This window comes from Drosophila rhopaloa, unplaced genomic scaffold, assembly GCF_018152115.1.
Source record: "Drosophila rhopaloa isolate 14029-0021.01 unplaced genomic scaffold, ASM1815211v1 contig_115, whole genome shotgun sequence".
Lineage (NCBI taxonomy): Eukaryota > Metazoa > Arthropoda > Insecta > Diptera > Drosophilidae > Drosophila > Drosophila rhopaloa.
In genome coordinates this window covers 2,767,166-2,782,647 of record NW_025334990.1, presented here as the reverse complement: position 1 = coordinate 2,782,647, position 15,482 = coordinate 2,767,166, and the positions used below count along the sequence as shown (strand labels likewise).

General features: G+C 39.0%; 1 protein-coding gene across 4 annotated transcripts in view; it reads left to right on the top strand.

Annotated features, from left to right (window-relative positions):
* Positions 1–15,482, top strand: part of LOC108044467 (cyclic nucleotide-gated cation channel beta-1) — a 69,859-nt gene that overhangs the window by 20,746 nt on the left and 33,631 nt on the right. For all 4 annotated transcript variants that reach the window (XM_044457449.1, XM_044457444.1, XM_044457453.1 and 1 more), the window contains exon 2: positions 5,908–6,194. In XM_044457449.1, the coding sequence (XP_044313384.1) occupies positions 5,975–6,194 (220 nt within the window). In that variant the 5' untranslated portion in view covers positions 5,908–5,974. The remainder of the gene's footprint in view (positions 1–5,907; positions 6,195–15,482) is intronic.

The window sequence follows — 15,482 nt, the reverse complement described above, 5'->3', positions numbered from 1 at the left end:
ATTTTTTACTGGGAAATAAATCATCTTTCTACGATATTTTACAGACTCTTTAACCTTATGAATTTGATTTATTTTGTGTTTCCTAATACATTTTTGTATACACTTTTAGCCAAGCGAACTGTTATTTTTGTTCGGTGCAAAACAATAACTTCCATTAAAGGCGTAGCTTTAGCTGAAGCTGCAACTGAATGTGGAGCCACACACAAGCCTGGCATTTCTGTTCCCTTTCTTAACTCCAAGTTGTTTTTCATTTTCATTTAGTTTTTCCTTTTTCCGCTGTTCGCACGGAACGCCGCGACCCTTTTGTTTATTTGCGCTCTGTCGAATCACAAAAACTGTAGCGCCATCAGTGTTGGTTTGGGTGTTGGATACCAGAGGGTTGGATAAAGATTTGAGGGACGAACGGGAAGGGAAAAACTGGATGTGGGCACCTTGCACAAAGGCGAAGGCAGCAGCGTTGGTATGAGCTAAAGCGCAGCTAACAAAATGTTTTTGGGCCACAGGGTCTCAAACGGAGATGCGAATGATACTAGTTTTCCGCATGCAAGGTACAAGATAATAATAATAAACTTAGACAGAACGTTTAAAGTGGTTTTAATTTAAAACTTGGGAAAGGTATTCTATTAACTACACTATTTAAGGTACATATTAATTTTAATTTGAAACTTTATCAATAAAAAGATATTTTAGTACCGATGTAAGTTGAAAAGTACCTAGATATGTTGCAAGATTAAACTGCAGCAGCTCGCAATGCAAAGAGGTGGAAGTTTGGTCGTAAAGGGTGGTTCAATGGGTGGTGCCGCTGGCTTACTGCTCACGTATGTGCAGTTATAAATTGCAGTTCGTGCGCCACGTTTGCCCGGTTACAAAGATGCAGGGAAAGATCCACTGCGCTCACAAAGAGAAGGTGGATCCGTGTTGTTGTTGGTGGCGTTGTAGCCCAAAGCCAAAAGGGTTAAGAGGGAGTGCAAAAGTTTTAGAAAAGGGGCGAAACAAAATACTGTGGTAATAGAATTACTAAAACACCAAAAGCTTGGCTACAAATAAATATTTGAGCGCGCACACATTACCAACAATAAAACTATGCAAAAACTATGCCCATTTGAAAATGGCTAAATTTCGTATTAAATTGCTCAATTATACGTTTTGCGGCAACAAGGGAGGCCGCCGATAATTGCAACAATAAAACGCACACAACGAGGAGAAAAAAATTTAAATTGATATAAGATTAAAGCGCAATAATAACAGGCAAATAAAAATAAAAGAAATAACCCAATAAAATCGGCGTTGGTAGAGGAGCAGCGAATGCAGCTGCATTAATTTGCATGGCAAATGTGGCAACGAGTCGAGTCTGAAATAATTGCACAAAAGGGGTTCCATTGAGATGGGGATGGTCGGTGTAATATCGATATCCCAAACGGGGTGGAGCAGAGTTTAGTTCAATGCAAATGGGGAATTATTGGCAAGTATTATTTACTTATGCATTAAATGCGATTTTCAACTTTATTTAACCTGGCTACATGACTGTGTATCAGTTTTGATATGTTGCGTTACACAGCACGTTAGTGCTTGACTTGCTTTGTTCTCGGATGATTTGTAAATGTTAAATTAAACAGGATGTTCCTTGATTATTTTACCATTACACTGTAAATTTGATTTGATGAGAGAATATCGCAGCACTGTGGCTGCCCTTTACCCTACCCATTAAAATGCCAAAATGAATTAAGTATCCGACAGTTATTATCATTATTTTTTAAGTCCGGGCACTAAGCAATGTCTTATTTTGATTATAACCTTACGTAGGTAAAATGTTGATAATCAACAATTATTTTTCTTTTAGATAAAGGAATTAAATAAAATACAGACAAGCACCACATATTTTAAATTAGTAGAGCGAAGACGTTAGCACTGTACTCGGTATTCAAATTTCTCCTACCTTAGACATTTAATTAGCGCCTTAGTTATCAGGGAAAATGGAGCTTCCTCTCTGTGAATGTGTTTTGGTTCCATTAGTATTTTCCCATGGAAGTGTGCAATTAGGGGCGTCAATTGTGGCCAGCGTTCTCGTGGAGGGAGATCGCGTTCCATCAACTTGACCATGGCAACTTGTCAGCGTTTCCGTCGCATCACCCACATCATCCGTCTCGTCCTTTTCATCCTCGATGCTGTCACATTCGTGTGACAAATGCGAACTTGGCTTAATCAGATGCTATGTTCCCTTGCAAAGGGTATAATCACATTCAGAATCAGCATGGGAAATTTTCTAGCGAAGCTTCATAGAGTAGTTTCCTTTTTGTGTTGGCGCAGAATCGCGACTCTTGGCTCTAATTAGTAACCTTTTTTGCCAGTCCGCTACTTTATCCTGCAAATGTTTTTGGGCGAGCGCGAGATTGATGGCGATTCATTTTTTATACACAAAGCTGTCTGTCTTTTGCAATGTGAGCCGGACAAATGAACGGGGTGTCAGTGGGTTCCCGGTCTTGGGGATTATTTCAAGGGGGGTTGTATTAATTAGCTAAAAACAAAAGCTTGTTATTTCTTGCTGGTTCAGCTCAAATCGCACAAAGGGCCATTAAATGCTGTCAGCCTTGGCAAAAACCATTTTGACACGAAAATTTGATTCGTATTTGCGCAGATATATGCAATTTCAATTGTATTTACCCACAAGTATATATTATATTTATAAAGTCTATATGCATAACAGATGCGGTTGTAACAATATTGGCTAAAATTCCAATGGGAGCAAGCGAATTGAGAATAGTGTGAAAATTGTTTTCCACCTTCTATAGCAGGGAATTACCATATTTTCACAGCAAACTAGGAAGAGAAAATGGCATGTGAGGTGGTGAAAGGACAGAAGAAATGCAATTTTTACTCCACATTTTGGGTTACTTTGCAGCCAAAGCTCGAAAAGATGCTAAAAATTGCAACGGAATTGCAAATGCTGTTGACACTTGCACAATGCAAACAATTGCCCGAGATCTCCAAGCCCCCTGCTATCAGCTTTTCCTCCGTTTTCTTTCTTTTTTCCTGTCATAAAATGTTCTCTCTTTTTGGGATTTGAAAGTTTTTAGTTTGGGTTTCCCTGGCAATTTTCATGTTTACGTAGATTTTGGCAACACTTGATTGCCCTTTGGGTTTTGCCAAGGAAAACAGAATACTGGATAGATGTAAGGAAATTTGCCTATTTTCACCTGGCGGTTAGGGGAATAAAGAAAAATTGAATATGTGATCCTAAGGCCAATTATCTTTGATGACTTGGTAAAGAAAATATTTCTCGCACAGAATCACTTAAATAAATGTTCGTAAAATAAATTAACCTACATTTTACCTCCTTTGATCAAGTGAATAAAATTAAAGGGTATTGTTGTTATCTTGAACATTGAAATTGTTTTAAATTAATTAAAGAATTCTTAATATTCTTAAATATTGAATTTGTTTAGGTCAATTTAGTATTCTAATGCTTCCAGTTTGATCCAGGAGGCCAAATATCAACTTTTTGGGCTTAAGCTCGAAAATTTTATGCCAATATTTAATTAAACAAGATAAATAGTGTTAAAAATGTCAATTTGCATATTTAAGATGATTTTAGGGAGTTTATTGAAATGAGATATTTTCTTCTTTGTCTGAGAGCCTGTGACACTCGTTTGTATTCTTTTATCGTTCAACGTTAAAGAATACTGTCAGTATTTTTAAACAGATTATTTCCACAAAATAATACAAAATCATGTATATTTTTGGTTTTGCAGTAAAAGAACATTTGAAAATGTATTTACTTTGCAAGCTTATTTAATTTGCGACTAAGCGCGTTTGTTAAATTTTTGTAGCTGAATATTATGAAAACCATCTATAGAGCATTTTTTTAGCCTAAGCCCGAAAACAAGTTCAGTAATAACAAAAACCTTTTTAATTTGTAAACTATATAAACTTTTTTTAATATTACTCATCCGCCATGTTGGTTGTAGGGGAAAATATGTGGTAGTAGTGCAATCAGCAGGAATTTTTGTTTACTTGTTACCTACGTCAAAATCATTGGCTGGTTTTTGCCAAAAAGTAAAGAAAATCTTGCACATAGTGCTGGCTCATAATGTTGATCGCCTTTCCATAATCATGGGACTGGAGCATTTGGAACCGGATGTGAAATAAGTCAAGCACAAGTTCTTACACATCTATCCATATCCGATTTTTCTCGTTTGTGTTTGTGCAACATCTGCAGTTAGTCCTTTCCACATGCGATTGGCTTGCAGGCTGCGGCTCATAAATCATATTTGTATTTGGATCTCGTTTTCCCTTCCCTTACCAATTTTCTGTGAGTTTTCCCGCAGCGACGACAACATTCAATCAAAATGCTGCAAAATCCCACAAATTTGTTATTCGTCACGTATCCGAAAGGAAAGTTGAATGTGTGTAACTGTGCTTTTTTTTCCGAAGTGTGTGTGGGGTATTACGTATACGCCCAGTCAAAAGGCATTTACGAAAAGAGTTTAAAGCCAGCGAAGGCATTTAAAGTGGCATAATATGTAAATATCGAAATAGAATAATATGCATTACCCATTCTGCTCACAACGACGCCCTCCACAGCCAACATATGCCGTACATTTGCCGGAGAGACAACTTATCAAGTTTACACTCAACTGAATATTTAGAGTCGCTGTTGAGTTGAGTTCCCCGCCCTCCCCATTTCATTCGAGTTTCTCGCACTTTCCTTCTGCGCATTGCTTATTAAATATTAAAATGATAAGGAAAAGGCAAAGGAAGGGTCTCCTTTTTTGGTTTTCGGTATGTATGCATTGGGGTTTAAGTCTGCCTGTCTTCGTGTCTATCATTTGCTTTGCGCCTGTTTTTTTTGGTCTAAGCGGCTTTAGGCTGAAATCCTGAAAAAAAACAAAATGTCATAGAGAATCTAGTGCTTTTAGTCGGTTGTTTGCTCTGACATATTTTAGCAGGCCTCATTATATTACAATTGGCCAATTTTGTAAAAAAAAATAAGTCAAATTCGGCAAGCCGAACTTTATATACCCTTGTAATTATTACAAAACGACTACATTTCGACATTTTTAGAGACTTAAAGAAATGAATTAAGTTCTCTAAAGATAAATATCTTTGTTATAATTCCAATATTCATTTAATTTAGTTACCAACAAAACTATTCTAATTATTTGAATGCTTTGTGTATAATGGTTTATGTTATATGTCTTAGTTCATGTTTTTACTTACTATATCCATTACAAATAGACGCCGAAGTTAGTGATGACCTTTATTCAAGATATAAATGTGTACCCTGCAGAGTCGATTAAGGAAAAAAAGTATACTTTACTTTAATATTATTAGTTTAATTGGATATTTTTGCTCCTTATAAAAAGTTTGCTAGTTTTATTTCTATTCAATGTATCTGACTTTACACTTCTTGTTTATTTATTACGATTTCCATCGACGTTAACATCGAGGCTAAACGCTCTTTTCAAGGGGTTTTAGTTTCATGCTTAAGCCATTAATCGCAGCGCCATTACTCTATCCCCTTCGTATGCTAATATTTTCATTCATATTTTCCATGTCGCAATCATTTTGTGCGATGTTCTTTCTCTTCGTTCTGGTTTTTTGTGTGTTGTTTTGTGGCATTTCTTTAGCCTTGATTGCAAGCATTTGCATAATTTAAGAAGCACCCCGTCTGCGTCGTTGTCTTGAGCTGGCAAAGCATGAAAATGAAAATTCCAAGCCTTCCCCCTCCGTCGTCGTTGTGCTTCCCTCTGTGTTGCTGTGCAGAAATTATCATATCTTTTGAAGCTGTGTTCTAAATTATTAACGAAATAAATAGCGAAGGCAGCCGAGGCGCCCAAACGCCATGGGAATATTGAAAAAGTTTCGCATTTCCATTTAACATTTTTCCGTCTTCCATTGCCATTGCAGGAGTAAAAGTGGAGAGCACTGGGTGCAGGGAACAGGGATCGGCGGCCAAGCAACGGCAATCGGGGGCATGTCCACAGCCAAAAGGCTGGTGCTCTCGCTACGTGGACGCAAGAATTCGCAGGGCAACTCGGCGACCTCCTCCACCCGCCTGGTATCCGCCGGCACCTCGCCCGGCCATGAGCTGGACGAAATAGCCGTGGTCTCCGGCACCGGATCCAGCAGTCACCACTTCTCCTATGGCGGCTGCATCGCCACCGGCGATGCGCCTCTGCCGCACTACTCCACAGGTGAGTGCCTCCAACTCCGACCTCCAAGAGCGAGAATCTAGCACCTGAACTGCTGTTACGCAAAGTCACCAAAATGTAGTCCCACCACCAACCACCACCACCTGCAACACTACTGTGAACTTTGTGAAAACCCCTAATGAACCTGCCCTGCATGCCGGTAGAAGTGTTCGATTCATCTCATTTACACTGAGGGCAAAAAAAAGTTGAGAGGTAGTATTAAGCCTTTCTTAAGAAATGATCACGGTTTAATTACATTCTTAACCTAAATTCAAATAAGCAATGGAAAATAATTGGTTACACCTCTTAACGATTTTCGTTTGTTTTTTAAAATTCTTTGAGCCCCTGAAGGGAAAACCATTTTTTCATCTCAAAGCCTCATGTTACAACTTTAAACATGTTTACTTTTAAATCGGGACTGGAAATCCAGTGCTAAACGTATATTAGGATAAGAGATATAGTCACACATTTTTCGGATTTTTTAATTCAAAAAAATCTGTTTTTATACTTTAATATAAATAATTAAAAATGCCCTTTAATTATTTATATTAAAGTATAAAAAATACATATCCATCAAAATACTCATATCTAAAAAAAATTCCTAATAACCGCTTAAAAATTAGTCTTATAATATAAATGTCTAAGCCTTTTTTAGGGATCTGCATAGATCGCAAGTGGATAGCACGAAAAAGATTCTTCGTGACGATCCGATCCACCAAAGCTTACAAGAAAATGTAGATTTAGTATTGGGGCCCTGTTAAATTATGGAAATCTGGGGTCTAATGAAAGCGATGAAGACTTGATTTGACAAAAGCGCCTTAGCAGAAGGCCCCGGTAGGAACAAAGAGAGGAAAATGCGAAGGCAAAAGCAAACAAATAACAAACAATCTTGGCCAACCTAATGGCAGCTGTTGTTGGCCCTGCAGAATAAATCAATCAAATGACAAATATGCTTAGGCAATTGTCAAGCCAAGTGGCTGCCTGGGTTTTTGGCCTAATTTCATTCAGAGGCTGCGGTCGCTAGTTTGCCTGTGTGTGTTGTTTTAGCCAAAGCCACACGAGCGCCGAGTCCTTCGTTAGTTTCCTTGTCACATTTTATAGGCCGCATATGTGGCAAACATTTTTCCTCTCCTGGCCCAGCACGTTCCTTGTCCTGGCTTACAGTTAATTTTGAGTGAAATTCAATTTATCATTGAGCGGGGCATAAATCCGCATTTGGGCCACTTTGGCTCGTTACGGACACAGAGCTCGGAGCGTAGATTTATTTCGGTCGAATCTGTTTGGTTGTCGCATTGTATTTCCCACGACATAAGCAAACTGCCTTCAATTTGTCAGTGATGAAACTTTTGCTCGCTTACGTAGTATTGTATTCGCCATGCATTTAATGGGACTTATGCAGCACATCGAGCATTTAGTAGAAGTTCTCTTGTTTATTGGCCAGAAGTGTAATCGACATTTATCGTCTGTTCTATGGCAGGGACTTGGCTTTAATGTCTGCCTACGCTTTAACGCTTTCAGGGAGAGGAAAATAAAATACATAGTATGTTGATAGAGACGGAGTGAGTCAAACCGAAGCACACGAAACAAGAGCAAAAAAAGTTTTTTTTTGCTTTGTTTTTGCAACTTTTGCCATATTTTTTCCCAGCCCCAAATGCTTTCGACAATTTTTAGTACATTGCTCTTGCCACCCCTCGAAGCTACGTATATTTTTTGTGTGTGACAAAGGCAATTTTGAACACGGCTTTGATCAAAGTTTTGGGCCAGCATCAGTAAATTAAATTTGACTTACCCACAAAATTTGGCATAAAATGGGGAACAAGTAAATAAATCTACAACATAAATTCTAGCTATATGCCATTTGCAAGCACACGCTTCGCTTAAATCGATATGAGCAGCTTCTAAAAGCTTAGAAAATTGAATTTGCCTGAAAAATTCGTTGCCTACTTTTGGGGCCAAATCGATCAATGAAATTGAATAGCATTTATATATCTATTAGTTGGCCAGATAAAACGTTTTCATATTCAACTTCATCTGGTTGAGTGTGTGTGAGAGTATTTTTTGATTTTTTGCAGAGGAATGCCTTTGTTCGAGTCACGTTTAACTGGAAAATGCCAAAGGATATAGCCATCAACAGTGGCCAGACTACGGCTCTTTGTCTCTCTGGCTGTTTCTCTTTTGTCTCCTGTGTTGTATCCTGCAATAATTGAGCTTAGAGGGTCTTATGGCAGCTGCATCATTGATTTGCCACCCCCTTTTCCCCTGGGGGTGGGGGGGGGGGTCTATGCTGCACCCCTTTTCGGTCACCCGCTTGCCTGTCCAAGTTTTCGCAAAAGTTCCTCCGTTCATTTTTCTTTTGATTTTATTTTTGTTGGATTTTTGCTTTTAGTCCAAACTCAAACCCGAAAAAGACTTCACTGCCAGACATAGTTGAGTCGCAGCAGCAAAACTTTTTCCATTTGCCAACAGAGTTCACTTTTAGAGTGTGTGAGTGAGAGGGCGGGGATACGAAAATTTTAAAGTCTCTCGCTCGCACTTGCAGCAGGAAAAATTGCGCATGTATAATTAGTTTTATTTACCACCTGGCACACAAATTTTAATTAGAATTTATGCGTCCTTCTCCAGTGGCCTCCGCTGGCCCCAGCCGCTAATCCTTTGGCTGGTGCTCTGGCTGCAACTTCTTCTTTGTCTTCTAAGTCGTCTTTTGCAGTAAGGAATTTCCTGCTGGCCAAGCGATTTAACTTCAGCTAAAACGTTGTGCACTGAACAAAAAGCTGGACTGAAAGTAAGAAAAAGATGTTCTGTTAAGGATTTGTTTGTTTGAGCTCTTTGCTTTAAAGGATAACATGGTACATATTTATAAACGTTAATTATATGTTTCTATAAAATTTTTTTTTTATTATTGCAGAATATTGTTTACAATTTAGCTATTTATCTGAACTGGGCTTTTTCTTAATTTTTTTTAAATTGAAAATAAAATGGATAAATGGGGATAAAGTAATATCAATAATAATCCACTTCATAACAGTTTTTGCATGCTTACTATTTCAAAAATGTGTAATTTTTTTTGGTTGTGTAACAGTTTTATTGCTCAGTTAAGTTTTAGTTGCTGGCCATATGTAATTCGAGTATTTCAATTATAAAAGCAATTTGCCACAGGATGGAAGAGTTTCGATTACAATAAGCGTATTAGTTTACCAATTACTTTGCCTAGCTGAGATGCAAAGTGCTTGCCACTAAGTCATGACATGGAAAAGGGGTATAGATTACCATAACCATGAGCAATTCATCCGATAGCGAAGTGAGTGCGCCTCGAATTTGGCAACACAGGGAATGCAAAAATAGTTGCCGGCACTTCAGGATGCCACAGTGTTGCATGGCTTGCCATTTTAATTGCCATTCGCGATGGCGTGGAAGCCTCGTTGCGTATACGCCACGTTGAGTTGTCCACATTGTTGCCGCGAAGTGCTTGGGACAACTTTAGCAGCGGAGACTGCGTGCAACACAAAGGGCCACTTAAAGTTGGCACCCAAGCGCTTTCACAAGAGGGGATTTGCTTTGAACGGAACGAGAATGCGAATGAGGATGGGGATGGGGATGGGGTGGAGGCGGTGGGTTTAAAGGTCGGCGCCAATGTTGTAGTCTGTAATGCAATTACAAATGCAGGTGGAGCAGCATCAGCCGGAGCGGCATTAGTTGGCATCCAGCCAGGTGTCATCCAAAGGGCGCTCGAGTCCGGCAGTGGATTCCCACTCCCTCATCTGAAATGGTTGACTTATCAACCAAAGTGCCGCATTAAAAGGAGCACAAAAAAAATAGTAAAGCGCTTTGCCCTTTGCACATTTGCAGGGCCATTGAGCTCTTCTGCTGCTCCCCCAACCCGTCTTCTTCAAGTCCTTTGAGTGGGCATGACACAGACAAAGGGCATTAGAAATGGTCAGATAAGAAGATATGCAAATGATCTGCAGCTGGGAGCGTGTGCGACTTAAGTTGAGTGCCCAACCGCTTGGGGAAAAGTGTAAGCTAAAATATTTAAATGGGTATCTACTTATAAGAACTCTTTATTGTTATATTTTATTACAAATGTCGGTTCTTTCTTAAGGTTGGCCATTATCACGTTCAAAATTTAAAACTAATTTGAAAACAAACACTAAACTTAAATCTACGTCTTGCGTTTAAAAATCCAATTATTACCTAGGAAAACAATGCGAATAAATTGTATTCCCAAAACCACATCACTCATACGCACAGTTTCCCTCACACACGGCAAAAGTGCCAAGTGTTGAACATCACTCATACGCACCGGTGCTCTTATGTTAAATTTGTAAATGTGACAAGCTTTGGGATTTTTGTTGACCATAAAAAAGGCAATATTTTTGCTTTTTATTTGCGGTCTTCTGTGTGTTTTATTTACACCAATGTGTAAACTTTAATAGATAGCTTACCAAAGTTTTGCTCTCAGACCTTTTCAATGCAAATGAAAGTGTTAGACCGACCACACTCGCGTACACAAGTAAACACACAAAAACACAGACACTGGCAGAGTGGCAGACATCAAACATTAAGCACTTAAGGCCATGAATTTGATTCCGGTCGAAAGGAGATCATGCGGCGACATGTCGGGCATATCAATCACTTGTCCTCTGCCGTTTCGCAGAGCATAAACCTATTATTTTTCAACCGCAACTCCCCCTCCGGGCTGGCTAAGCCTGCGGCATTTCTACTCATGTTTTTGCCAACTCCGTAGCAGCGATGATAATTCGGTCAGTTCGGTCAGCTTCAACATAGTCGTATGTTGGTATGTGGTCCAGTTGGCAGGATTAACTTGCAGGGGATTAACAGCGCTCGTAACCGCAGACAGAAACGGAGACAGAATTAGGGGCAGAGGGCGTTGCAAGGAGCCAAGCCAAAAATCTCTTTAATGTCTGACCTTTTGGCCAAATACGCTGTTCGCTGCTTTCAGCCAGCACAGAAAAAAATTCATATATCTGCCTCGAACTTTCTTTATCACCGAAACCGTTTGTGTCTTGTTTTTAATATTTTGGTTCAGAATTAAATTTAATTCCTATCACATTTAATATTTGAATCGTAAAACTTCAAAAGATTAACTTTAATTAAATAAATCAAAGGTGCCTGAAAAGATAGCATATTAAATGTGTTTGTATTTGTCAGCTTTTTATTTTTAATATGTCTTGGCTTTAGGTCTCTCTTTTATCAATCTCTTTGTCTGTGCATGTGAATTATCAAAGTAGGCCATGAGATCGCAGAGTCAAGGGTGGGCATGTATGAAATAAATACATTAAATTGTTCTCAGAAAACGTAGAGAACATCTATAATGAAATTTATATTGTTGTTCTTATAAAAATTGTAATTAAATTGAAGATAATCAAAGTCATACAATATAATAACATACATAAAATTGTGCTATTATCTCGCTTTAATTTAAAATCGATAACACTATAGAACATTTTTGACCAATATTACAGAACATTTTTCTCTGTGTACAAATACGATATAGGATATACACGTACACCCGCAGCTTGCGGCTGTGGCAAACTTTTTTTAAAAGAAGCAATTTGCTCCTGAATTTATGCGGTAATTACCAACGGTCTCGCTGCAGCAAATTAAGTTTTGCCAGCTGGCAGCGAGGAGAACGACACGAGACATTTTGCTGGCCAACTAAGCGGATTACAATTTTATACTTGGCTCTCGCTCAGCCTTTCCTCATTTTCGCTGTCCCCTCTATTTTCGTTGTTTGGGGTTTTTTGGTCTGCGGCAAAATTTGCCTTTTTACAATGCGATAAGCGCCAGTTAGAAGCCAACCGAATAACACAAAAAAATAACTGTGTAAAGGAGAATCGTAAGCAGTTTGATCACGTAGTGCCTTAAAGCTAAATTTCCTTCGAAAAATAAAGAAGAAGCTCTTGACCAGACTGCAACCTAATCGCATTTTGGCTGCCAATCAGTAAAATTTCTGCCAGGCCAGGAGAAAGTGTAAAAAGTCCTCGGAAGCTGCTGCAAATACTAACTGACCCATCCCCTGACCATGCGTGTTATGATTTCCACGTTTCCCAGCCAACGGTTATGGCCACAATCGAGTTAGGGGCCAAATGAACTGCGGGCTCTTATTTAACTGCCCCCAAAAGTCGAGTGAAAGTTTTGTTCGAGAAAATTATGAAATGAAAATTACCAAATGAAGTCGGTTTTTATGTTATCTGTCTGCGAATTGAACAATAAAAAGTTCAAAGTATTTTGATGATCCTTTTGAAAAGGAATTTCTTTATAAACCAACCAATATGCCAGCAAAGCCAGAGCAGAAATTGCTTGACATTAAATTCAATGCGATTAGGTCAGACATACAGACTGAGATATAAGAGAGCAAGGGTGGCTGTAGAGCAAGTCGAACACTTGAGGGGAAATTGAAACATCGAAAAACATATAGTATTGGGCAAGGAGCTCCCATTGATTGATAATATTCGGAGCCACCCTCGGATGTGTGTGCACTTAAATTTGATATCCTTTGTGAGCAGAATAGCTCTGCAGGACTCTGGCTCGAGTGCTGGCATTTCTTTGCTCAGGCCCCATGCCCTTATTATACGTTCGTTAAGCATTTTGCGCTTTGTCCTGTCTCCCCGACGCTCCTGCTCGTCCTGCAGGCCATTAATGCACAGGCTCAGGACTCGGAGAGCTTGTCCATGTGACCCAAATAGGTTTCGTTTTAGGACTTAATGGCATAATGACGGAAGCACTGCTGCAACAACACCAAGAGCCTCAAGTCAAAGCAAACATGCGACCAGAAATTTGGACCAATTTCCCAGGGAGACGCTCCACTCCCTGCCCACTTTCCCCTTTTCTTTACGTCCCTCAATCGACCACTTTAAAAAGTTGCCGCAAAAATTAAATTGAAAAGTCAATACAATGTAATTGTTGTCCTTCTCCCCAAAAAACAATGTTGTCCTTGTTTTTGTTGTTGTCCTTTTACCGCAGCCAGCGACGATGTTCATTCAATTTATTTGTAATTTTTTAACAATTTAACAGTTAAAAAACAAACCAAACAAAAAAAAAAGGGAGGAAAAAGTCGAAAATAAACTTTTCACCCAACAAACACACAAAAATATATAAACTGGAAAAGGGGCAAGAGAGAGGGACAGAGACAGCAACAACATGGTGGTCCAAAGCAAATACAATTATGCGGGGCAACAACAACAGAGCTAACCAAATACTTGTCACGCCCACCAAACGCCCCCACAAAAGCCGCGTGCTTAGAATGTGTAATTCATTTGAAAGTTTTTGCACCACTCTCGCGATGTTCTGTCGACAGAAATTAATTTAACTTTCGGCTCGGCTCGGCCAGGACTGGACCCGTACCTCCCGTATACCCCGTACACCCCTTACCACCCGTACCTTTTCACTCCGAATCCCACGGAAAAGGGTCTGCAAGGTCATGGCCCCAAGTGTTGGATGTGCATTTCGATCAATTAACATTTCCACAAGCGGCTTACAGGCCCCCTAATGCGATTAATGCATGAAATTCACTTAGGCGATGAATCTTGGTGGGGCAAACGGAATTTAAGGGCTGGAAATGTGATTGCGATTCCTACAGTTTTAAAAGGGCATTCCTAGCAACCGTCTCTATTATATAATATATATTAAAATTGATTTTTTTTTTAAATTAAATCTCGGAGGTCTTGATGTCCAAAGACATGCAATAAATGTTTCAATAAATAAATAAAACCATTTTTTCAGATTCAAAACAAAAATTTAAAAAAATATTTAAAAGCGCAAATTTTACTATCATAATTAAGATATAGGTATGCTTGAATGAAAAGCATTCAGTTTCAGGGCAATTAAAAATATGTAAAACAAAAAAATGTTCAAAACTGATTTTAAATCACAAATAATTTCGGAAATATCCCTTTTGAATTTTATCTCTCGGTGCATTCTCCATTTGCGGCCGTCTGTTTGTCTGGCAAAAGTTTTAATTATAGTTGCAGGATCTGTTGTAGCATGGAATCCTCATATCCTCGAGCCAAGATGCTGTGTCGGAAATTGCAACTTGAAGCGGTTTTAGCTTAATTTGACTTGGAGAACACACACACACATATCCAGGGAGTGGCACAGACACTGGCAAACACTTGGTAATCAGACCATGGCTAAGAGCCAAAACATTTTTGGCATAAACGCCCAGAACTGTCGAAACAATGAAGTACGACCAGTTGTGCCAACTCCGGGATGGCTGGAGAACTATTTGCGGCATGCAGAAAGCAAGTGAGTGCAACGCCAGAGCACATGCAATGCTTATGCAGCAGTAATAATAGCAGCCGTACTAACAGAAAAACAACTGTGTTTGCAAATTTTTGAAAAACAAGATGAAAATGTTGGATTGGGTCGCCTAAGCTTTTAGTTGGCATGCAAAGCGATATTTAGCGGTAACTCTAAAAATACATTTGGAATGTTTGGACCTGTTATTTTACGAACAACATAAAATATTCCCAACTTGTAAAACTTTAGTAATATTTTAAAGATATTTGCAAATCTAACTTTACCAGTCTGCTTGGCATAAATGAAAACACATAAAAAAGTTTTCAAATTAAGTTCGTAATATAGAAAAACTTAATTTTAAACTGAATTTCCGTGAGCAGAATGCTTTTGTATTATTAATTAATAAGTATTAAACTTCTTAGGTATTTCTATAACTTTTTAGCAGTAAGATTTTTCCAGTGGGATTTCATTAAACAACTTTTACATTTCTTAAATAGTTAAAAGTTTAAAACCAAACTTTACTACTAAACCTTATCCAGTTTGCATCGCCTGCCTCTAGTATATACTTTATGCTCGTTTGATTCGTGCGCTATCGGTTGTTAAAACAAGAAAATGCCAGTTCGCTTCCCCCGATTTTACCCATGTGGTTTTCCCCGCATCGTCATAATGTCGGGGAAATGGGGGAAACCTAAACGGCAAGCTGCATTTTGGTGAATTATTGATTTGTGGCTGCGGTGGAAGATAAAGAGCTGCGCCAGCTGCTGCAGCAACCAAGCTAATTGAAGTGGTGCGGACACAGCCAGGAATAATCTGAAAGTCCGAAAGAGTGCGATTGAAACTGCTCAACAAGCAAATATTTTTCCGTTGGAGTTTTTGGCGGCATGTTATACGAACAGCAACAATTATGCCATTGCAGGAATCCAAATTGAATCTACTGATTTGGAGACCCCTCTTCACTATTTGCATAATCAGCCGGCGGAAAATGTTCATTGCATACTCACGGGGGCAAAGAGCGGAAGGAATTTGTGGGCG